The sequence below is a fragment of the Ahaetulla prasina genome, chromosome 5, assembly GCF_028640845.1.
Source record: "Ahaetulla prasina isolate Xishuangbanna chromosome 5, ASM2864084v1, whole genome shotgun sequence".
Classification (NCBI taxonomy): Eukaryota; Metazoa; Chordata; class Lepidosauria; order Squamata; family Colubridae; genus Ahaetulla; species Ahaetulla prasina.
The window spans coordinates 92,470,472-92,495,463 of NC_080543.1; the positions used below are offsets into that span (position 1 = coordinate 92,470,472).

The 24,992-nt window shown below is 42.9% G+C and overlaps 1 protein-coding gene across 2 annotated transcripts; it reads right to left on the reverse strand.

Annotated features, from left to right (window-relative positions):
• Positions 1-1,328: 1,328 nt before the first annotated feature.
• Positions 1,329-23,041, reverse strand: SHOX (SHOX homeobox). 2 transcript variants are annotated; one of them, XM_058186282.1, is made up of 5 exons: positions 22,720-23,041; positions 18,556-18,764; positions 9,206-9,263; positions 9,030-9,118; positions 1,329-1,574 (listed from the first exon to the last, which is right to left on the reverse strand). In XM_058186282.1, the coding sequence occupies exons 1-5, from the start codon at positions 23,039-23,041 to the stop codon at positions 1,329-1,331; spliced, it is 924 nt and encodes a 307-aa protein (XP_058042265.1). The 2 variants fall into 2 exon arrangements, with proteins under 2 accessions (XP_058042265.1, XP_058042266.1); XM_058186283.1 differs by having other exon boundaries at positions 9,027-9,118.
• Positions 23,042-24,992: the final 1,951 nt, after the last annotated feature.

Below are 24,992 nucleotides of genomic sequence, written 5' to 3' on the forward strand. Positions count from 1 at the left end.
CCCAGAAATATGGGATATAAATTGGATCAAAATCATGACAATTCCCTTTATATAAGCAATTCATATTTCTTCACCATACCATAGAAAAACCAGACTATCTAATTTTGGCAATAAATGATCATTCTTAAGTCTGAGCACCAAGGACCAGATAAACAGTTCCTATAGAGTAGGTTACAAACAGAATAAGAACGTGTTGCTATTTTCCCTTTTAATCTAAAATATTTACAATATTGCACTTTACTGCACTCAATTGCATTTCACTAAACGTTAACACTGCATCAGTATTATGCTTTTAAAACTGCATGTCCATCTTTGATAGCTGAATCAATCTCTCGAGAGCAAGCCAAGGAGATTTTTCTTCTGAGAAATCCAGACATCTGGAAAACAAAGCAAGGAAGTCAACCTGTCCTTGTCTTACAAGCATATTTGCTTGTTCAGATGATTAATTATTATTCAGTTCATTATCATTGTTTCCATCACTTAGATCACCTCTGGTTTTTGTGTAATTTTGTCTCTCAAACTTTTGTGTTGTTGCAGCTCTTTGTAAAATACACAGCTGGAGGGTCTGCTATATCCAGATTAAACTGCCTTATCTGTGATTTGAAATTCCATGTTTTAAATTTAAGCCACTTTTGCAAAAGCAGCTCCTTAATTTGTGAGCAATTTGTGAAATAGCTAGAATATACTTGGCAACTAAGGAGAAATGTTATGGTAATGGAGACCAGCCCCTGGGATTGTTTTCAAGCTTGGGTTTTGTTCCAGCAGAGTCTGTGATTTCCAAATGGTGTTAGATGTTAGGCACATGCACAACTTTGCAAAACTGATAGCAGTGAACAGTTTTAGGCTGATGATCACTTTGGCCATGGTCAAGCTCCAGTTGCCCCAACATTCACAGATGCCACATAATTTGGAGAATTATCCCTTTCATCTTCTCTCCTCCCCAAAGTATTCTTGGGGTTTTTTTTTCTTTTGTAAAGTTGTTATTTATACCTTAAATTCAGACTCAGTGTGCGTCCTGTGAGAGTGAAAAAGTTTGACTGCAATTATCAGCACTAAGCGCTTGGCCAAAATAAAAAAAGTAGACAGGTGGGTCCTTCGATCCTCAGATCAACTGAATCACTTCTTACATCTTGGAATGAAATAGGAAGAAGACGACGACGGAGAAGAAAGGAAGAAAAAGCAGGCCAGTGCTGATTGTGCATCTATAAGGACTCCCAAGCTTTTTAAAGTCTAGCACTTGTCCTTGTCTCAGTCAAGCATGGATGACAGCTGGAGAAAAGGAAACTATTGTCCATCCTGGCAATGAAACTGCTTCCAGAAAGGAAATGTCAAAGCCCCAGGGCCTCAGCATGTTTCCGAGCCTTGAGCCTCAAGTCAGCAATACTGGAATTCTTGCTGTTGCTCTTGGCGGCTGCAGCTACAACTGCAGCTGCAGAGGCAGAATCAGCCAAGGAGGCGATTGGGAGTCCAAAGGGAGGGGGAGGAAACATCAAGTAAGGAGCATGAGCAGCTAGGTGAGGATGGAGGTGAGGGTGGGCATGGGTGACCCCCTCCAACTGCAGCTGAGCTTGGACCTGGAAGGGGAAAAAAGAACCATAAAGAAAATAGATTAACAAGAGATATTCCAAAAGATATTCTAACAGGACAAATGGGCCTATCAGCCCTACCAGATCAGGAAATCAATTCCACAAAGAGACCATACCTTATTGAGATGGGCATGATAATAGAATCTTGCAAGATTCTATTATGCCCATCTCAAACATCTTGTTTATGTCATTCTGTTCTTTCTTATGCCCCAGTGGATCGGAGTGTCATTTGTCTTGCTTCTCAGGGTCTCCACCCTCTTTCAGCCCTCTTTTCTAGGTAAAGGTTTTTGCATATTTTTGTCAGGATCATCTCCCTTACTCTTTATCAGGCATTACTCTGTGGCTTTATAAATGATTATTTATTTAAGTAATTTTAATTCTGTGAATGTTGAGTATTTACAGTTTATCTATCTGGGGCACACAGATATGAAATAAATAATTGAGGAAACAATTCTGTGCTGACTAAGGACTGTGTAACACTTTAATTAACTTCATGTGGTACTTAGTATCATGTAAGTAATTCCTATAGCTTGCACTTTTGGGAATAGTGCAAGATCAGCTTGAAGTCCTTGAAGGAGAAAGGGAGGCAGAGATGGGATTGGGTAACATAAAAAGAGGCAGAAGGAAGTAATCAGGGGTGAAATGCTCCCAGTTCGGACCAGATCGCGCGATCCGGTAGCGATGGGGGCAGGTAGTTTGGAGAACCGGTAGCAAAAATCCCTGCCCCCCCCCTGCCCACGCCTCACTGTTCTTCTTCTCTGTCCCTGAAGCGCTCGGTGGTGATATAGCTGCAAACTGCAAAAGAAGGTAGACCAGGGCCTCTCAGTAAAAGGCAATTGGTAGACCGGGGTCTGTTTTTAAAGAAGGTAGACCGGTGCCTCCCAAATTTTGTATACTTTATTATTTTTATTATTTATTATTATTGACCATGCCCATTCAGTCACCTGACCACCAAGCCACACCCACCAATTAAGCCACGCCCACAGAACTGGTAGGGAAAATTTTTAGATTTCACCCCTGGAAGTAACGATGCAAGATCCCCTCACACTAAACAATGGGTTCATCCTCTCCTTCATCTAGATCCATCTTCTATTAAAATATAGCTCCAGCCATCATAAACTCATATTCAATATTGCAAGAGGCCTTCACTGAAAAAAGTTTTCCATTTCTGCTTTAAAAACCAAGCATTGCTGGGTATGATTTTGACAAAATAGGTGCCTTGTCAAATTGTGGTAATTTACCAAAGGGAAACTATACTTCTGTAACTCTTAAATGTATGTGACAACCGCCTCAAGATTATACTGATTTTGATGGCATTTATTAATGATTTCCCATAAAATAAAGAACAAAACAGGTGTTTTAAATCATGTCCCTTAAACCACTCCTACAAAACAGGTTGAAAAGTTTAACTCCACCTCCCCCAGGTATCACTGCTGCCATCCAGGTCTTTTAAAAATAGAGCATGGTCTACAGATAAAAAAAGTTGCCACATTGTTTAAATGACCAGAATATCTGTAAGCTAATACTCCTACCATTGTAATGCTATTAGTCTTTTGATTTCACATTCTTTTTGTTTTTATCACTAATATTAAAAAATAGATAAGCAGGTATCCAAAGATTAAAAATAAAAAATACCTCATAATCAAGATACATTAAAACAATAGTAATAGCATTTAGACTTACATACCACTTCACAGTGCTTTATAGCTCGCTCTAAGTGGTTTACAGAGTCAGCATATTGCCCCCAACAATCTGGGTCCTCATTTTACCCACCTTGGAAGGACAGAAGGCTGAGTCAACCTTGAGCCTGATGAGATTCAATCTGCCAAACTGCTGGCAGCCGGCAGTCAGCAAAGGTAGCCAGCAATACTGCATTCTAACCACTGAGCCAAAGGGCTCTTAATTATGTTTTCTTATAACCCAGAATCTACTATTGCACAATGCCACTGGGTGAATATACCACTCAAACTAACAGCATTCTCTTCCTTGCTACATTACACTATCTATATTGGTTACTATAAATATCACTAAAAGTGTCCTTTTATGGAACTACTACCAGGGACGCGATGGCTAAGTGACTAAGATGCTGAGCTTGTCGATCAAAAGATGCTGCATAACGAGGTGAGCTCCCGTTACTTGTCCCAGCTTCTGCTGTTCTGCAGTTCGAAAGCACGTAAAAAATGCAAGTAGAAAAATAGGGACCACCTTTGGTGGGAAGGTAACAGCATTCCGTGCGCCTTTGGCATTTAGTCATAGTCATTTAGTCATGACCATGGAGAGGCCTTCTGACAGCGCTGGCTCTTCGGCTTTGAAATAGAGATGAGCACCACCCCCTAGAGTCATAAACGACTAGCACATGTGTGAAGGGAATCTTTACCTTTTTATGGAACTACTATGAACTAGCTTTTCCAGATAGAATCTCTCCTCCCTCCTATTCCCTCCCACTTCCCCTGCCACACCCTTGTCCATGGTCTGGCATTTGATGTGGTTGGACAGAGTCTTAAGGAGTTACCAGTCAAAAGATAATCTGCATCTCATGATAAAACTAGATTTGTTTCAGCAGAAATAATATAATGATGAATTTGACCTCAATTCAAAATCTCTCATCTCACTTATTGGAAGCATGATGCCTCAGGTATAGCATGTTGGGTTTTTTTAAACAATAAAAACTGTAATAATAATTTCATAAAGGCAGCCTTTATGATGAGATATCGAATATTTAGAAGTAGGGAATTTATGGGATGTTTACTTTATCACAAGAGTGCTCTCTTTTCTTTTTAATATATTGATTGCCTCCCTTTCCTTTCTGTGTTTTCATTCTCTAACTTGTTCTATATTCTCCCCAGATTCTTAGTCTCTTCCTGTTTCTTCCTATAAAGAAGCATCTTTACATTCAAGTAAAAACAAGGATTAGTCATTTCAAGACATCTTTCCTTCTCTTCTAGCTTAGCATTGTTATCATTCTGGATTTAAGCAGAAGAGCTTATTTCATTTTAAATATATAAAACAATTCTTCTTTACTCTTCCTGGCTTTATAAAATATCTACAATCTCTATTTTTTTTTTAAATTATCCCCAATGCTTCCTGCAGCCTCTTCTGCTATTATGGGTTTCACCTTCCACTCTCTTACAGCCTTCTCTTCTGAGTGATGGCAAGGGATACTTCCAGTACAAACATGAACATGAATATCAGAACCATGATATCCACAAAGGGCATGAATTAATGTTGCATTGCACCTATTTCAAATCATAACAAATCTACTTTATTAACATTCTGGCCACTGGTAATTAATAAGTAACCTTGCTTCCAAGCCCTTGTAAAGTTACATATTGGTGAGGAACAATATTTATTTAATTAGTTCTAATTTTATAACAGCCAAGGAAGCATCATGATCTACTTTTGTCCAAACTTACGGGCTCTCTTAAATTGTAATCAAACTCATCAGACCAAAACAGGCTTCTTTCTTGTGTACAGTTTTTTCAGAGTGGACTAAAAATAACACTGCCAAATTTGAATAGAAACTCCTCTCTATTTAGAACCTCCAGTTACTGAGTTTGGCTTTTCTTTTCTTTTTAATCTTTAACACATGGGAAATAACATTAGTCCACATGTATTAATTCCATTCTTCTCTCTGGATTGTTAATCTCAAGCCATCTACATTCCTTTAGAAACATACTAACTATACTCTTCTCCTGAAAAATATTTGTATTCTATTTTACAGGCAGTTTAACTCATACAATTCCCAAATTTCTTGCAGTCCCAAATAAGTTTATTGTTTTCATACCAAGGGCAAGCCAAAGAAACATTACAATAGAGATTCCTGCAGTTCAAAACAAATGCTGTAACAGAGAATGATGAAATTATCAAAATAGAATGGTTCAGAACAGCAAGATACATAGAATTGTGATTTTCAGCTGCTCTAACAAGGCTATGGATGGATGAAAACCACATCTAATGGGGGATTTTCCAGATGGATGATCACTATAGGTAAATCTGAATCTCTTGGGATATAGTAGGGCAATCAACACCAAGTAGGGGGGCAGGGGGACAGAATATAAAGAGTTGAGTGATATATGCAAGGCACTGGGGCAAAACTCCACAAGAGTTACCTGGCATTTGGTGCACAGATCTAAGCATATTCCTGAGGGGAAAAAATCAGGTCCTTTAACATTTACATTCAGTTTCTTTAAGAGCTATAGATGGAAAAAACTTGTTCTTCAGGAAGATTATTTGTGAAGCTCATTGGGCCTCCCTTAGTGAAAGTGGAAATGAATTTCACAAAGACTTCTGATTCAAAATTCTACCCTTCAGCAGCTGACACTAAAAGGGGGAGATCTTTTCCTGGAAAATCAGAGGCTTTGTTACTTGAGAGTAACAATGTACTTCAGCTGTAAATGGCAACATTTCCTTTTCATGCTGCCTGCAAGACATTTTCATCTCAATTCTCTTAGCCTATTTTGCCCCCTAAAATCTGGAATATAAGGTACTACACTCGGTTGGAGTTTCATTTTCTTTTTTAATCAGTAACAGTCTTCTTTTTCCACACTGTCTCCCTCCTGCTGAATATTCCAATCCCTACATTCCTTTGGTTTGCTCCAAAGGTCCAGTATCTGGCAGTCATTTCTGCTTACATCAATTTTTTTCTTTTTTCCTATGTAGCTATCTATTATATATTTCTTCTCCCCTCCTCCCCCTGTTTTTTCCCCTCATTCCCTTTTAATTTTGATTCTTGCTCTTTTTTTTCCTTCAGGTAAATTCTTCTTTCTGGAATTTGTATTGCACCGCTTTGCTATCACATGTGCCAAAACCAGGTTCATTTTCCTAGGAGTTTATTTGGGGAATAAAATTGTAGAAGATAAGGAAGATGACCTTGATGGAAACACAGTAGAGGTAGTTCTCAACTTATGAGCATAACTGAACCCAGAATTATAGGGTTGTAGGCTGTGCTGGTTAAGCGGCCATCAAGTGACCAACCCTATTTTAGAACACTTCTTGTGACAGTCCTTAAGCAAATCAACAGGGTTGTAAAGCAAACCCATTGTTCACAATGGATGTTTTTTGTGGGAACCAGTAAACGTCAGTCATAAATTGCAGCCACGTGGCTATGGGATTCTGCAAAAAGTGAATAATGCAGGCCAGTTGCCAAGCATCCAAAATGTGATCAAGGGAAAATGAAGAAATAATTACATGCTGCTTTATCGTCTCTCTGCCTCCTATGACAGCTTCTGCTCTAATCATCAATGGTCAACGTGGCTCTTTTTTAGAGTGTTGACTTCAAATTCTCTTTGCTTTCTACCATTACATATAAAAACCTATCCAGTTAATTGATCACCTGCATTCCACTAAAGCATATGTAATTGTTCCTTCATTTTCTCTTTAATAGGTTTTCTCTCAAAAGAGAAATGATATAGGATCCGATATGAAAATATAAAACTGACAAATATCACACAGGGAAGTCTAGAGGACATTCCTAAAATTCCATCAAAAAAATCCACAAGTAAAGCTGGACAATGGTTCCATAACAGCTTATTCAGACTGCCACCTTTCTCTACAAGACTTTTACAAAACAGCTAAAAAAAATGTTTCCTGAAAAAAAAAGGAAAACTAATTTTTTTTGCCACAACTCCTCTGATGAATTAAAACAGGAAAAACACAGATTTATTTCATTTACCCACTAAATTCTTTACTCCAAAAAGCCAGAAATTATGGTAGTTTTTTAATTTAAAAAAGAATAATGGCTTCAAAAGAAGCCCGGCAGAACTGATGTTATTATTAACAGGCCTTTTAACATACAACAAAATCTTATGCAGAAAATAGAGCCAGCAGCAGTGATATATATAAGCTTCTTTTTAATCTTATGAATATACTTGGTTTTAGACAACGATCTAACCTAGAAAATTTTGAAATTAAGTAGAAAGACAGAAGGGTAGTAGAAGGCGATGGGAAGGAAAAATGTTAGCTCCCAAGAATATAGGATCAGTGTTCAAATGCCAACACAGTTGCCTCTGTCCCCATTAGTTTCATTTTTCTCTTGTTATGAGCAAAACTGCCTTCTTTGTGCCATTTGAAACCACGTTGTTCCATGTTCAATCGTAACAGAAACTATGTCTGTAATAATTATGAAATTATTAAAGACATTGGTAACATCCTGTGATAAGATGGCACAACACTGTGTTAAAGTCCTTTCCTCTCAGTTATTATTGACACTAGAATCCCCCATTGCTTCCCCCTGGATTATGCTATCCTTATATTGTTCCACATTTTAAACAGCTTTATAGTACCTTTGAATTCTGGGAAGTAACCAGAAATTCATGATTAATCTGCCAAAGGGTATAAACTTTGTTCTGTTTCCTGTCCAGAAATATTTGCATGTACAATATTTGCATGTACAATGACTTTATCAGTCATTGACAGATTTTGCAAGCGAGGGTGTTGCAGAAATTTTATACAGGGAGCACAAAATACATGCTGCTAACTACTGAACAGCCAATCAGCACCTCACAATGTGCTTCCTTTCCCACCAGCAGAACAACATAATGGGCTATTCCACTAAGCATTACTTTGATGCCCACAAGGGTTTAGCTGTGCTAAAGATCCATCATACATCATGTAAAAAAGTTTACTTTGAGTTGAATTGGACTCCGCTTGACTTCACTAATACATCCTACCCCTGTAGTTTGCCATTTCCTTTTTCTGGACTATTTTTTTTCAATTTCAACTTCCTAATCCTTGTATTTCCTGGAGCTCCCCGATTTAAGTACTAACCAGAGTCAAAGCTGCTTATTTTTCATATCTAGAGAAAATCAGCCCTACCGAAGAAACAAAGTGTGTGGATTTGCAAGGAAGCACAATAACTAAATCTTATTTTCTGCTTGCTCAGACTACATGCTAAGGATGTATTCCCCCAAAGCTGGAAACATTTCTCACTTTGCATTGACTGTAATAGCTTGTTTTGGATGCATGCCTTTTCAGAGTGCTCAAAAAGCTGAAATTCAACATCTTTTGGCTGGAGTTTTACCTGTCACTATTAGCAAGTATTTTGGAATCAAACGGAGAGGCTGGTCGCAATCAATAGATATATACACTGTAGTTTATTTTATTTTATTCTTAGGTAGGTTTAGAGACTGTCAGGTTTAGAGACTGCCCATCTTACTCACAGAGTGACTATGTTACAGAGGTTAAGCATATTAGAATTCTACAGAATACTGAAGGGATGACTTTTAAATAAATAAACCTACTCTGCTAAAAACTTTCCAGAATTCTATTTGTAAAACCAGAGAGCCAAGGCACCAGGAACTCTTGGTAATGAAAGCCCTTCTGTGTACATATGTGCAGAATATGTCCTTTTGTCGCATATTCCTTCCCTCCCTCTGCCCAAATACTAACTTAATAGCTATCTTAGCTATCATCTCACTCTATCATCTCAAAATTCAAATAAACTACCTGCTGGAAAGGCATCCTTAGGGCTCCCATGTTCACATAAGGGGCCACTCGGCAGGCATCTAAATGGCTGGCCGTCCCCAAGATCACACCTGCAAGAAAAGGTATAATAGGGTCAGGAAAGAGTCTTTAGAAAGGTCTGCTTGCCCCACTTCCTTCCAGGACCTTCCAGGACCTACCTTTATGCATCTGGTTCTCTTGTTTTCGGCATTTGGCTCTTCTGTTCTGGAACCAAACCTGCCAAGAGGAGAAGAGATGTTGGCAGTAATAAAAGCAGTCGTGGAAGCAACACTGAGCTAAGGGAAATCAGCCTATGACTCCCCAAACTTTCTTAAAAGCTAGGAAACAGGAAAAATGTGTGGTTAGATAAATGCTTGTATGAGAAGAAAGACAATCTGAAATTGTTGAGCAGGTGAGGACAAAGGTCTCAAGTAACTTTTGATTCTAATACTCAGAATAAGTTCCTGAGAAGAAAATCTTTTCATTTCAGTGTGCTTGTTTGATGTCAAGCCATAATTTTTAGAAAAGTCATACGCAATAGAACTCACAAGATAAAAACCTATTCTTTGTGGCTAAATTAAGCCAAAAACAAAAATCGGTAATAGTATTATAGTACCATCCCTTGAGGTGCTACTCATAATTAAATCCCATTAAGCAACATTTCAGCAGATTGCCATTCTTAAAATTTAATGGGATCTTGACTCTCCCCTCAATTTTTCCCATTTTACTCAGTTGTGGATCTGCCTTCCTCAATCTGCTGCTCTCCATACGTGTTAAAATGCTTCTCCCTTCATCTGCAAATGACAATAGCCAGGGCTGGGTCACTGGGGATGATGGAAGTTATAGTCCAACACATCCGCCTGGCATCTGAGTGGGCAAAGATGCTGGCATAATGCAGATTAAGGGGACGTGCTTCAAACCATCCAGATGTGATTTTTTTGTAAGTGTTAGAAGGATTTGGGACATTTGTTTGCATCTACGCACCTACTTAACTGTCCCAGTTCTGTGCTAAAATGGGCTGAGTATGCCTTGTCCACCCCCTTAATTAGATTGGCATCCTGAGTCTTCTTAATAACCATATGGTTACTTAAAGGCATTGGATCAAAATGATACAAGGCCTGAGAGAGTTTTCCATGAAAGGGCTACAGGCGCAAATAGTTTTAACTCCATCCAAAAGGGAAAACCAATTAAATAGCCTACAAATGTGGGGGGAGTGGAAATTGGGCTCACAGCTGCTGCTATGAATAGATCCCCAGCATCCCCAGCTACAAAACAAATAGGTTACACCTTTATCCTGTGCCTGAATCACTGCAAAGAAGTCTTCCTTGATGTTCCTAAATAAAGACTTTTAAAAGAGCCATAAGAAGTTTCCTCACATTCAATTCAAATCTCACTTACATACACATGCCTGCTTGGAGACCACATCCATTCCCAGTGAGGTTGCTGCCTTTCTAACCCAATGGCTGGGTTGTCCAAATCAAACCACCCAGTGGTGGGATTCAAATTTTTTAACAACCGGTTCTGTGGGGGTGGCTTCTTTTGGGGTGTGGCTTGGTGGTCATGTGACTGGGTGGGCGAGCCTAGCTGCTCATGTGACCGGGTGGCCATGGCTATGGGCATCGAAACTACTCAGAGGGCTAAAAAAAGTCATTTCTGACCGGTCCTCGCACTTATGACCATCCTCACATTTATGCCCATTGCAGCATTTTTAACAACCATGTCACTCATTTTACAACTGCTTCTCTTCACCACGGTTACAAGATAGGGCACAAAATGTAAAATGTGAGGACAGTTGTAGGTGTGAGGACCGGTCAAAAGTGTGAGGACAGGTCAAAAATAATTTTTTCAGCCCTCTGAGTAGTCCCTATGCACAAAATGCTGCAACAGGCATAAATGATGACCGGTCATAAGTGTGAGGACTGGTCAAAAGTGCGAGAACCTGTCAGAAATCACTTTTATGTGCATAGGGACAATCCAGACGGCCGAAAAAAGTGATTTCTGACAGGTTCTCGCACTTTTGACTAGTCCTCACACTTATGACCGGTCATCATTTATGCCTGTTGCAGCATTTTTAATAACCATGTCACTCATGTCACAACTGCGGTGCTTCATGTGACTGGGTGGGCATGTCCAGGTGGTCATGTGACATAGCTTCTTTGCCCTAATGACTGTTTGCTGCAATGTTCTTAAGTGTGAAAAAACGGTCATAAGTCACTTTTTCAGTGCCATGCTTGTTAAACCAATTACCAGAACAAATCCATTCTCCCTCCCTTTTTCTCTCCATCTCTTTTTCCCCCTTTCTCTCTTTCTCTCCTTAATCTCTTTCTCCCTCCCTCTTTCTCTCCTTCATCTTTCTCCCCCCTCTTTCTCTCAATCTTTCTCTCCTTAATCTCTCTCTCTCCCCCTTTCTCTCCAACTTTCTCCCCCCCTTTCTCTCCTTCATCTTTCTCCCCCCTCTTTCTCTCCATCTTTCTCTCCTTAATCTCTCCTTCTCCCTCCTCTCTTTCTCTCCTTCATCTTTCTCCCCTTTCTCTCCTTCATCTTTCTCCCCCTCTTTCTCTCCATCTTTCTCTCCCCTTTCACTTCTTCATCTTTCTCCCCCTTCTATCCTTCATCTCTCTTTCTCTCCATCATCATTTTCTGCCCCCCTCTTTCTCTCCATCACTCTTTCTCCAGATGGGGTAGGGTAGGCTGGGGCTGCGTGGGTGGGAGGCGGCCGCAGGGCAGTCCTGCTGGGTGGGCAGCAGGCCGAGGTGATTGACACACGCTTCGCTGCCTACCCAATCCAAGCTCCTCACTGGCCACGTTTTAATCGCTGGATAGAGAGATGCTTGGATGCAGGCAGGCTTCTGTCGGCGGCCACGCAGCGCTTGGATCAGGTGGGCAGCAAGGTACATGGATCGGGTGGGGAGCAGCTTGTGGCCACTGCCCACTCGATCCATGCATCTCGCTGCCCACCCGATCCAAGTGCCACGCGGCCACCAACAGAAGCCTGCCTGCATCCAAGCATCTCTCTAGCCAGCGATTAAAGCGCAGCCAGCGAGGAGCTTGGATCGGGTGGGCAGCATGTGGCCGCTGCCCACCGGATCCATGCACCTCCCTGTCCACCCGACACCGGTAAATAATGGTGGGGAGGGGGGGCAAGGGGCGGGGCAAACCGGCAATTTAACAAACAGTTCGGCCGAACCGCCTAGAACCGGCAGAATCCCACCACTGAAACCACCCCTTCAATAATGTGACAATCCTAGCTGTATTTGCACATGCTGGGAGTCCTCTTTTACAAGCTTAAAGCTTCATGGAAATTGAAATGGAAAATTCATTATATACAAAAAAATATGCTTGTGTATTTCTGAATCTGGAGCCCAGCATTCCTTTGTGGGGTGATGCATGCTGGGATTTGTAGTTCAACATTCTATAGAAGTTTCCAAGCTGGGAAAACATCCTGAAAGGTCTGAGTTTGGATTTCAAAGACACTATGCAAAGCATTGCATTGCTCTTGTCATTCCAAATTTAACTGCTTATACACTTTCCTGGAGTAGTATGGGGCTGCCTGACTAAGGACTCTGGTTTTCCTATCATTTCAGTATCCCAAAAATAGTAATGTTAACCATATAGATGGTACAGTTTGTCAGTTTGCTGCTTCTTTCTTCTTCTTCTTTTTTTTAGACAAAGCAAATTGTGTCTTTGGCCTCAGGGGCTGAGTGCCTTATATAGGAACTGCTATTTTATCCATCTAGTGAATTCTGGAAAGAACAGCATGACACAATTCCTCCTGCTGAGAAAACTGAATTATGCCTTCAATATTGTCATTGCTAAATTCACTCTTCTAATAAGGCTTCTACCATTCTGTATGATTTGGGGTAGGTATTTAACTTATCTAACCATTGATTTACATTTCAGTTTGACCACAATTGCTTATTTTGACAATCATTTCTTGAAAAAAAATCTTATGCTAGGTCTATAAAAATGAGTCCGGATGAACTAAATCTAACTGCAGAATAAATAGCATTCCAATAAACCTGCAAAATTAGCATTTGGACTCAAATAAAGTTCAAAACAATTCCTAGAAAGTCCTTCTAGAAAAGTAACATCATCTATTACATGAAAAAATAGGGAACAATAGTGCTACCATAAAGCATTGTCTTTCAGTCTAGAACTTCAAGATGTGCTGGACTAGCTCCCAAAATTCCTAACCAGGATAGCCATGAGGATTAAGGAAGAAGAGATCCTACATATCTGGATGGGTCCCAGGTTAAGAAAGGCTTCCATAAAGGCTTGGCTAGTTTTTGAGATGTGAATTCTTCCTAAATACACAGCAGAACTTGTCTGGCAATTTGAAAAGCTTATTTTTTTAGAGCCAGTTTGATGTAGTGGTTAAAGCACCTGGCTAGAAACTTACAGACCATGAATTGTAGTTCCATTTTAGGCATGAAGTCTAAGGTTATCTTGGACCAGCCATTCTCTGTCAGTCCCTGGAAGAAAGCAAATGCAAACCACTCCTGAAAATCTTGCTAAGAAACCTGCAGGGATTCATCCAGGCCAGGGGCCTCCAACCTTAACAACTTTAAGACTTGTGGATTTCAACTCCCAGAATTCCTCAGCCAGCTTTGCCAAGAGTCAACTTAAAGACAATATATATAGGATAAGGTTTTAAAGTGCTGCAATTTGAATTAGTTTTCAGGAAGGTGGATGTGACACTCAGAACTGAATTCACACTTAACAATTGGAAGACTTGCAACAAGTTTCTTCATCTCTCTCTATATATGAATATACAATTTAGTTATTTTCTTTGAACATGCTTAGCTAGGATTCACTGAATCATGTTTTTCTCAGCTAAGTTTTTGGGATTCCCACACATTCTTACAGCTAGGTGGCAGCACCTAGATAACCTTGGCTGATCAGGAAAAAGCTAAGCCAAGTTGTATTTGGTTAGTGCTGTATTTAGATGGGAGAGCATTGAAAATCTGAGGGAAGCAGAAAGTTACAATCTCAGAAGAAGGCAAAGATAAAGCACTTCTATACCATTGCCAAGTAAACCACATAAACATGTCCAAGTGGTCAGCAGAAAAGGAACTGGACTTGAGGAAGCCTATCTTTTTACAACCCAATGAAGCTAAAGTCACCACATGAATCGAGTTTGCTTCATCCATAAATGTTGTAGTAAGGAGAAATGCAATTCTGGTTATGATGTAAACACAGTCACTAAAAGCCACTAGGGAAAGTACCAAGTTTGGCTGATTTTCAGTTGTGCTTTTAAACTTCTGCTTTAATTAGGTTGAGAATATGAGGCTAAATCCACAATCAATCCATGTAAATGTGTCTTTTTGACATTCCTTCTGGCTGTTGAAACAGGCATAGCTTCCAGCAGGCAATCAAAACATTTCCAGATCCGGGTTTAACAGATTAATATTAATCCTGTGTGTGCGCCCCCCACAGCCGATTCATTGTATTTTACTCTAAAATTGCTGCAATCCAGAAAATCTGCCTTCCCTTTTGGAAATGCCTTCTTGTGAAGCCGGCGTGACACTGCATCTCACTGACCTGCCTAGTAGCCAAGGCGTTTATCCTCCTGCTAGAAATATTTCAAACCTGGTTTGGAAAGATACAGCCTCCCTGCAAAGCCCCCCCACCTCCCGTTGCTTCCCTAGCCAGCCAGCCTCCCAGCCACTGCTTGTGATGGAGACAGATCAAATCTAAGAGTTGAGTCTGTGGCCCTTTGCCCCGCCCCCTGCCGAGGTCTTCCGCTTGCCAAGTTGATCATACGCTTAATTAATACTAACTGCACTTCCTACATCACATTTCGCCTCCAAGCTTTCTTCAATTGCCTTAATGATGGCCATTTACAACGGAGTAATTAGTGCAAAGAAAGGCTTCCAAAGACATTAATTATCCAGAGCTACTGGAATGGTTTCTTGAACAGGAATTGGCCGTCTTTACATTGCAGCACGTGGGATATTCTCCCTTTCCCCGCGGCACCCCCAGTAGCCAATATGCCAGACCTTGAATTAATGCAATGAGTAGCCGAATTAAAATAAATACAAACGCAGTTTTGAGGGGTCCTGAAACTTTTTAAACAAGAGCTTTTTTTCTCCCCCGCTTCGCGGTTCTCCTCTACTCTTTCTAAGAAAAAATCAGTACCCCTTGTTTCCCTCAAAAGGTTCTCGAAATGTTCTTTCCAAAATAGAAACAACTCCTATCCTAGCGACACCAAACAAACTAAAATTTCGAGTCGAGTCTAAATCATCTTCCCTCCTTCTCCGCTGGGAAAGAACGCCATTGATTTCAAGGCAACTGGGTTTCTCGTAGGCGTGTCTTCAGACTAAACAGCTTTAATCAATTCAGGCCGAGCGTTTCGGATTTAACTGGATTTTGTTTTGACCGAGAGCAACACGAATCTCCCTTGAACTGAAAACTCCAGCTATGATCGTCACCCACCACAGATTTGACATAAAAAATAAGTGATAACACCCATCAAGATAAATTCTTGCTCTTATAAAGCCAGGTCACTTAATCGGCAATTAATAAAGAGTCTAATTTGCTTACATGGTTTTTTTTTCTTAAAAAAGGACGATGTACATTTAAGTCGTTGGGAAAGGGGAGCCATTAGCTTCCTTGGCCAAGAAGTAGCTAAATTCTAAGGGTTTGACATTGTTAGCTGAGTCTTTCCACAACAACATGGAAATGACGAGGGTCCTTCCTTTTTATTACAGCCAAAGTCAAGCTGAGTTCCGCTGCTTCGGGTTAGAAGCCTGAAACCACTCACAAAGATGGATCCCCTGCAGATCTCTAGACCAATGGGTCGTCTATAGCGAAACCTTCTTACTACAACCGAGAGCCGCGATTCCAAAGGGCTCTCTGACTCCCCGGCCTTGAGCCCCGCTCTTGCCCTCGGTCCCGTCCGCTTAGGCCCAAGGGCTCTGCCAGCTCGAAATGTCAGAACGCCCCTTCCCTTTTCAGCTCCGGAAGAGGCGAAGGAGAAAGTGAGGAGGAGGCGTGGAAGTGATGAATTAGCCCAAGCGCAGAGTCTTCATAAATCAGCCCGGGTGTGATTCCCGATCAATTCCAACTAGTCATGAATATGCTAAGTAAAGCGCAGGACAGTGTTTTAGACAGTTATTTCTTCATTAAGGATCACTCAGTGATTTCTTTCACAAATGCTCTAATCTGATTTCCTTTTGATTTCCATTAGAGACAGTGAATAATGACATTTAATTTAGCCCTGCGCCATAAAACCCAAAGATATTTGCTCGTAATTGAATTACTGCCTACCCTTCACTACGGTCTCATAACTTTCAATTATAACACTGACAGCTGGGCGATATGAGTTGCCGGTACAACACTAAAAATAAAAGGTTAATAAGGAGTAGCTACCGCAGGAGCTCCAATTTATTTGCAGCAGATTTCCACACTAAATTGAAACTAGATCCTTTAACAACAAGGGACAGGAGCTATTGACTAGGATTAGAAGACAATTCTGAAAGAACTAAAATATCTGTTTTGGGTTGGGGTAGGGGGAATCTACCTAGTCTCTTCCGTTCCTTCCGTTCTTTTACCAAACAAGAATAAGATCTTGATCCACTCCTATCAGGCACATCAAACCCTGTTCATGTTTTAATTAAGGGCGGTTGGTTTTCTCCGTGGCCAGTTCTATTTTAAATATTTCTTTCTTTTCTGTCAGGCTGAACTCTTTCTGGGTGTATGGCTTTTATGTGTTTCGTGTGAAAGAGCGGGCAATTTTGCCCTGAGGAGGGGAACCGTTAAGGGGAGCGGAGAAGAAATATTTCAAAAACCTGCAAACACTTGGAACGCCAATTTTCCTGTAACTATGAATATCCTGTTAGGGTGCTGGACTAACCCCAGTAATAAACTGTTTTAAAGAAGGAGTGCAGAATTCAATTACAAGCAATTTATTTTTTAGAGAAAAAAGCTACAATGTATTTTAATGAAAACTTTATATCAAAGCTCCCTCAAAAACATTACAGGGGCCTTTCTCTTGTAAGGAATTGGAAAACATGTCATGAAAGTTGATGTCGCCTTCAGCCAAAATTTAATCTCTTAATTAATTTATTGTAGCCTATTATAGGGTGAGAACTGAAACCACTACAACCTTCTTGGCCATTTTCCCTGCTACTGTTTCTTTTCCAAAATCACCAAATGTACCGTACATGAAATATTCCCGTTACTTGTCATAAAAATAAAAAAGTACTGCAATCATTTTGAGGGGGGAAACTACAATGAAAACGATTATTTATCACAATCTAAACAAACTTGTTTCCCCCCAGGAGTATACGCTGGTCTCTCGAGATCTAATTCTGGTGATTAGTTTAGAACACATGCTCAATAATATTAAATCCATGAGGAGGAAGTCGATCTGATGGAAAACTAAGGAGAGTCTAAAATCAAAGCACCCCGTTGAGATTCTCCTAAGGATGCCTTCCCTCCCTTCCTCACCTCATAAAATAGTCAAAAGAAAGGGCAGTAAGCTGGGGTGGGGGGAAGGATTTTTCTTCACCTGCCTTTGACTTTAAAACCTTGTCCTATAATTCCACAAGATGATTTTATCAAAATTCCTTTCCTTATTTAATATCTGACTGAATGGGTCACTGTTACCAAGACTGGCATTCCTTTAGCTTTGCGGGCCATTTGTTTATCTGTTACTTCAGAAGACGGTGACCTGTAGTTTTTACATAAAACCATAAGCGAAACAGTTTAAAAGAACTGAACTCCAGATATCTAGAAGATCTAATTACTATCAGTGATTACAGGTATTTGTATCTTTTTGCTGCCATCTAGTGGTCGCCCGGATTTCTTTTTCCCTAATATGGCAACCCCAGAGATGGGTGGATGGATGGAAGGATGGATGGGGGACAAAGACAGAGAGAAGATGATAGAAGATACAGATTAGAGATTAGATAGATAGATAGATAGATAGATAGATAGATAGATAGATAGATAGATAGATAGATAGATAGATAGATAGATAGATAGATAGATAGATAGATAGATAGATATGCACATGAGTCACAGATGCCTTGGCGAATTATCAGTACATAATTCAAACCTATTCTTAAGGACTTAGAGACATTATATTTTAAGGGGCATCAGGGAGGGAAGAGCAGATGGGGCCCTATGAATTCATGCTCTTGTTATGCAAGTCAAACAGAGGCACATTCCCCCCCCCCCCCGGCTCTGGATTATCTACTCCCAAAGCACCCAGCTTTTTCCATAGCCATTGTCCCCGCCCCGCCCCGCCACAGAGCGCAACAAAAACAAAAGAGAAAAGCGAAAGGTTCTTTCGCTCCTGGCTGGGTCTGTTAAATCAAGCAGCTGATTGGTTGGAAGTGGGATCAAGGAGACGCCGAGCGTTCGGTGGAAACGAAAGGCTCCGAGGGGACAAGAAACCGAGCGCAGCAGCCCAAGCTCGAGCCTTCTCCCCATCTCCCCCTAACCCGCTGCCTTGACACGTGTCCTGATGTTGTTCGACAAGGAAACGAAAAGTCCAGAACAGACGACGTCTCTTCCTCCTTACCTGCACCCTGGCTTCAGACAGCCCCAGCCTTTGGCTCAGTTCCTCCCTCATGAAGGCATCCGGATAGTGCGTCTCGTCAAATAGCCTCTCCAACTCGTTCAGTTGTTCCAGGGTGAAATTCGTTCTACTTCTCCGCTGTTTCAATTTAGTCTGGCCGTCCTCGTCCTCGGATTTCACCTCCTCCCGCTTGTCTTTGCATTCATAGATCCCTATAGGATGGAGAGAAAAGAGAAGGAGAAAGGGAAAACATCAGACCTGGATGGATAACAGAAGCCTTCTCCAAAGGGGAAGACGTTTTCCTAAGTAATCGAACAGGCGATTGACCGCAAGAGCTGAGAATAAGAAAAGGCGAGAGAGTTTAGTTCTGATACTTCGGATTGGATTCGGTCAATATTCGTTAATGAGTCTAAGGGATGATTTAAACAGGTTTCGTCTCTCGCAAAGACACTTCCAGGGTCTCGTGGGATTCCCTTTCTTTGATAGGAGACGGGATGGTGGTCTACAGGCAGATACGCTGTGCAATGGGGGTGCCTTAACCTTGCCATCTGCCTGTTTTAAAAGTCTCTTACTTTTTCCAGTTCTTGTGGGCAATTCAAAAGACTGAGTCAGCTCCACCGATCGAAGTGTTATAATGTTAGCTCTGATCTTCGATGTAGAATTAACCCAGATCTCGATGAGCAGAACACCGTCTGCTCTTCATGATACTGTAAACAATTTAGGGAATAGGCAACAAGTAATCAATGTAGATTCTATCCCGTATTTTCTCCACACACACGTCTCTGTTGCCTATTCACTTTATAGATAAGTCCATATCTATTCTTAGCAAACCTATAGAAGTGGTGCTGCAGAATGTTTTCAACTTTCTCATTTAGCCTACAGTCAGAGGATTTCTAGGTGGTGTCTTGCCCAAGTACTAAATGTTGTTAGGCTTGGTTTTGCTTTAAAGTAAGACCAGCCCAATTCTGCTAGGTAAGAGAAATGGGTTAGCGGGGTGGGAAGTACGGCGAAAGCTTATGGGATGGGCAAACCTTCGGATCGGAGTTATAAACCTGTTTTATACTTTAAGCTTAAGCGAGACTTGGGGATGGTGGTATTAAAAGAATAGAAAATGAAGGGGGCGGGGGTAGGGGAACAAGTCTCCATTCACGAGAAGGTGATGGGAAATGTCCTTAACTTGCTCTGATACCGTTGAAACTCGGAAGGGGGGATTCGGAGATTCGTTTAAATATTTGAGAAACTCGCCTGCTTAGAAAATAAGCGCGTGGGAGACGCAGGGAGATTCTCCTCTACACCACTTTGTGCTAAAGTTTACACATCCCAAGGATTTCGCTCTACGTGTATCCCATCCCCAGAGCTACTGCCTATGGGAAAGAGTCCTCGCTAGACACCAAAGAGCCTGCTACCGTGAGAAACACACCAGCACACGCAGAGCCCCCCAGGCGTCACGCTAGCGCAAAGACCTTGTGGAGGGGACCATTAAGCGTAGTAGAAACAGGGAAGGACGCAGGAGAATTTAAGCGGGATCGGGGAGGAGAAAGAGGGGTTAAGGTTAGGGTTAAAATTTTCTTTAAAAAAAAAAGTAATCGCTTAAGGGGTTCTTCTTGGCAAGAGGGCGCCCTATAAGGCCCGGCCAGGGAGGGATGGGGCAGGGGTGGCTGGTGGAATGGAGCCTTCTACCCTGGCTCTATCTTGGGCAAAGCAGCGGGCCTCCGAAGGCATAAGGACAGAGACCTCTGTCTTGATTTTGAGGGCCGCTCTGGAAAGCTCAGGATTAGATTCCCAGGTTCAAAAAAATCACCATTTTTGGAACATGAGCGACACTTAGCCCTATTGGCTCCCTTTTCTAGCAATAGTTTTCTCTTGGCCCATGCAGCGAAAGGAAGCGCCCGAATTTCTCTTTTAGCTGTCACAAAAGATGTGTTCCTTAGAGATGGATTTCTATATAAAAGCACTCTAAAAAAATGGCTGCAATGGAAACCGGTTGCTGATTTCCTTTAACTTCCGCTACCTTGCTCAATGAGATTGCTGTAAAGCTAAAATTCGGAGACTATTCATTTTAGGAGACACACTGGATAGTCATTTCGAAGAGGATTCATCTGTGGCAGCCAAGAAAATTGTACCGGAGTTTGTTTGAAAGAGCTTTAGCCTACTTGAATTCTTAGTCCAAGTCTCCCAAGGAGCATAAAAGCGGCGGAGGGCCGGGGGGACCGATTTTTTTTTTTAAATTACTTCCAGACTATCAGCGCTAGACACTGTAGTTAGATATTTTTTTTTACACCACCACCACCAGATCAAAGTTATAGGAATCTAACCGACTGTGGTCGCGAATACTCGAATCTTTTTAAACCCGTCAAGTCTCCATCCAAGGTTTTCATCCAGTTCTGTGCCACCGACTTCCAGAACCAGAATTTCCCCATTTGCCACACAGCTGCCCTTCCTTTATAAGCACGTTTGGGGTGTTTTATCCACGATGTTTATTATGCCGCTTGACGGACTTTTCTTTTCTTTTTTCCTATGAACTCCAGCTTTGTGGAACTATGAACACTTCATTTCAGACTGATCGCAGAGGTTAATTTTGTAGGGGAGATATGGATATTGTGGATAAACAGCACATTTTCCTTCACAAGTGTCTCGCGGTAATGCTTACTCACAAGTGGTAAGCATTAAAATCACTTCTATATGGAGATTAAGGACGGAGGGGGAGAGAGAGGTGGATAGATATTTGTATGTGATTTACAGACTGCGTGGATTCATGCACCTTGGGAGGTTATGCACACATGCATGTTGTAAAACTATTTAATTTTTACAGGGTTTTCTAAATAATACGGGTGCTTTGGATTTGTTAGCACTTGAGTATCCTGGATAATCGTTGGAACTTTATTTATATTCAGTCATTCTTGAACTGATAAACAGATAGACAGAGATCGATCAGTCTTAAAATCATTACAGTAAGACCGCTGGGAATACAAACTATCACTTCATTCTAAAGCCAACCTCTTTCTTATATCACAACAGATCTAATAAAAAGCATAGGGCAAGTCCAGTTTGATACTACGTGGGATTTTAGTGAAAGGGTCTTTCTGACAACCATTGAACATCTGCTTATCTGAACCCATTTAGAACAGAGAAACCCCCTAAAATACAGCTAATTGATTTATTTTTCAATAAACACGTCAAGGTTCGTCTATAAATTGCCAGACATCAATAACGCCAGTGCCTCCCATTGCTTCAGAGAAGAAGAATGGGAAAAGATTCCTTTAAGAAACGGAATTACAATTACAGACTGATCCTTCCCTGCTCTGCTTTTAATACTAAAGCAGTCACCGCCGAAACTGCCAGGAAGGAGCCGGCGGTGCTTCCGTTTCGAACCTAATAGATACTTGGATTTAATTCTATCGGATTTGCCCAGAAGCAGAAGTGGCCTAAAACTCAGTCTAAGTGGCCGAAGAAATGCTTATCTTCCTATATTGGTTTCCCACCCCACCCCTTTTCTGTAGACCGTATTTAAAGCTTCCTATGCTGTAGTGCTAACTCTTTATTCAGTTCGACAAACCCTTAAAGTCCAGAAGCAAAAGCAGTACAGTATAGCACTTCTGGTGAAAGGCTTGGAGATCATCCCCATCCACACACACACCCAACAAAAAAGATTTGCGGAATATCCTAAGCGAGGGGATTCTTACGTGTTTCCCCTCTGCCTGACAAGCCTCCGGCCAACTCATCTTGAGCTTATTAGCTCTTACGCCACCCCACCCCCAAAGCTCCCCACATCTCCTTACTGAAATAATTTTAGCCATTCCGCCGAGATTAGCCCCAGAACCAATTCTGCCTAATGCTCCGACTTTAAGTTGGCCGCGAAGGAAAATGGGCCGCGCGCGGTAGCCGAGGAGGAAAACTCTTTTCCTTCTATTGTTTAAATTCATCTAAAGAAAGGAAAGAGGAACCGGGGTTGCTGAAGTTTGAGATTCGTTTTCCTAATTTGAATGCTCTGCGCCGCTGCTATTATTACCATCGTCACCATCTCTACTCCTATTACCGTCCCCACCTCGGCCCCATCTTTATTCTACAGTTTCGCCAAAGCGGCACCCGGGAAGGAAACGCGGGACGGCCCAAGACTGCAGAGAGGCATCTGCTGAGCGCCGGGGGGGGGGGCAGCTTCCTCTTTACCTTCCGAGGTCCTGCTGGCGTGGTTGAAGTCCTTGAGCTTGTCCTTGTCGCTCTCTCCAGGCTCTTTGAAAAGGTGGACCGGACAGTGGGGGCCGCCCTCGGCCAGCTCCTGCAGGCTAGTGGCATCGGAGCCGCCCAGCTCCCGAGTCCGCGCCAGCCCGCTCTCCAAAACTTCCCGGTACGTGATGGAGTCCTTCTTGTGACCGCTGCCGCCGCCTCCTCCGCCGCCGCCGCCTCCTCCTCCGCTGCCACCGCCGCCACCGCTGCTCTCTTTGCTTTTCTGGTCAAAAGATTTGGACACAAACGCCGTAAGTTCTTCCATGACGACCCGGCCGGGAAGGGGATGAAGCCGGGCCCTAAAAAACCCCGCCGCCACCAAACCGCCAGGCCAGCTTGTTCCACCGCCAGCGATCCTGCTGTTGGGCTTTGCGCAACTCCTCGGATGCGGCTCCGCTCGGGAGTCTTGGCCGTGGGGTCCCTCTTGTCCAGGCTGGGGAGGGGGGCTGTAGAAGCGCGCACGCGCGCTCCCGCCTATGTGTGAATGTCTGTGTGTGCGCGCGTGCGCGTGCTTGGGCACTCAGATACCCCTTGTCCAGGAGCTCTAGAAACAGAAGAGGCTGGATCGGGGTTAGATCACTCCCGCTGTTATTTATGCCTTTCAATTTGAGATCCCACTATTTATACTGGGCTACTTCAGCCCAGCCCCCCAGCTCTCGCTGTCTCCAGCAATTATTGCCTCTTTCCGAGTCGCAGGCAGACGCCGAAGAGCGTTTTCCCCCTCCTCGGGCCAGCAATTGGCTTGCTTTACGTTTCATCACGCGCTGGCGTCCGCTGCACCTTGATTTCGGGAGCCAAAGAGCAGAAAGAGGCGGAGGGAGAAAGCCAACGAGCCCCTCCTTCCCCGCCCCCCAAACAGGTACCTCGTGGCCGGCGTGCTTTGTCAGGGTTTGCAGGAACTCAACTGACGAGGGGTGTGGGTGGGGGGGCAAAAGTCGAAGAAGACTTTATTGCCTGCCACGAGCTCGCGTGCACTTATAGGAGACGGACAAGCGGGCAGGGGAGGCGAGGCCCGAGAGAAATAAGCGGATGGTTCAATCCAAAGGTAAATCCGGTCCAGCTGGAAAGATCAGTATTGTTTTTTAACTGTTGGGTCTTTCTTGATTTTTTTGGCTCTCTTGTCGGTCTTCTTCCCCCTCCCTTCCCTAAATCCTCAATATGGGGCGATTTCGGCTGTGAGCTCCCGCAGACTTTCGGTGGCGAGACCGTTCCGCGCAAGGAGGATGAGCGAGAAGTCGGGAGGCTTCACGGCGTTTGTTTCTCTTGCCGTTCTGTTACAAGTTAGGCCAGGAGACACACACACAGAGATACACCCCGCCCTCAGGTATCGAAAGGGAGGGGTCCGAGATCCAAGAGAGAAAGAGCAGATCAGCTTCCATTCTCACCTGACAAACTGCGGGCTTGTTTGCCCTTGCAGGCAATGCGATCCTGGGTTCCGCGACCGTCTGAAGATGAGCGAGTTCTTGGAAAAGAGCTTCCGGGGGCTGTGGGGTTTCACTAAGCGGGGGACAGCTCCAGAAAACCCAATGGCCCTTCCGCCGCAAACCTCTGCCCCAAAGCCAATCCCGCTGAGCTCCAGGAAACTTCCAGGCAAAAGCGGATCCCCGTTTTCGGGGTCCCGCAAGGCACTTCCTTGCTGTTTCCTGTTGCGGCCTCTCAATCTGCCAGAGCAACACCCGAGGCGATTGAATCGATCCCCTTTGTAGATCGAAGAGATCTCTTCAAATCGCCCCAGAGAAGGAAAGAGATTCATCTAAGCGGGAATGAGAGGCGGAAAGGATTACCCCCCCCTTCTCTCTCTCTCTCTCTCTCTCTCTTTTTCTCTCTCTCTTTATCCTGCCGGATTCAGCACCAGAGGCAGAACCTCTAGTAGAACAAAACCAATCCACGCACGTACCCAGACCAAAGGCAGTTCCACGCTGGCTGGCGGTTCTCCTCCCATGACTGCCCCCAACCCTTCCCTCCGGTTAAAGACGAGTACACCGAGGCGCTTGTTCTTAAAAACGAACCTCCTTCCAATCAAGGGGTGGCCTTAGGACTCGGGCTGGCAGAGGGTTCCTACCGACTCCTCGGCCTCACACCACCTCTGAGATCGGAGCAGAGCCGAGCCGGTATCAGCAAGGCTCAGATTTTGCGTCTCCCTTCAAGGATTATTCCAGCCCCTGGAGAAAAGCGCCTCTTCAGGGCGGGGGGGGGGGCTGTTGTCTGGAAAGGCA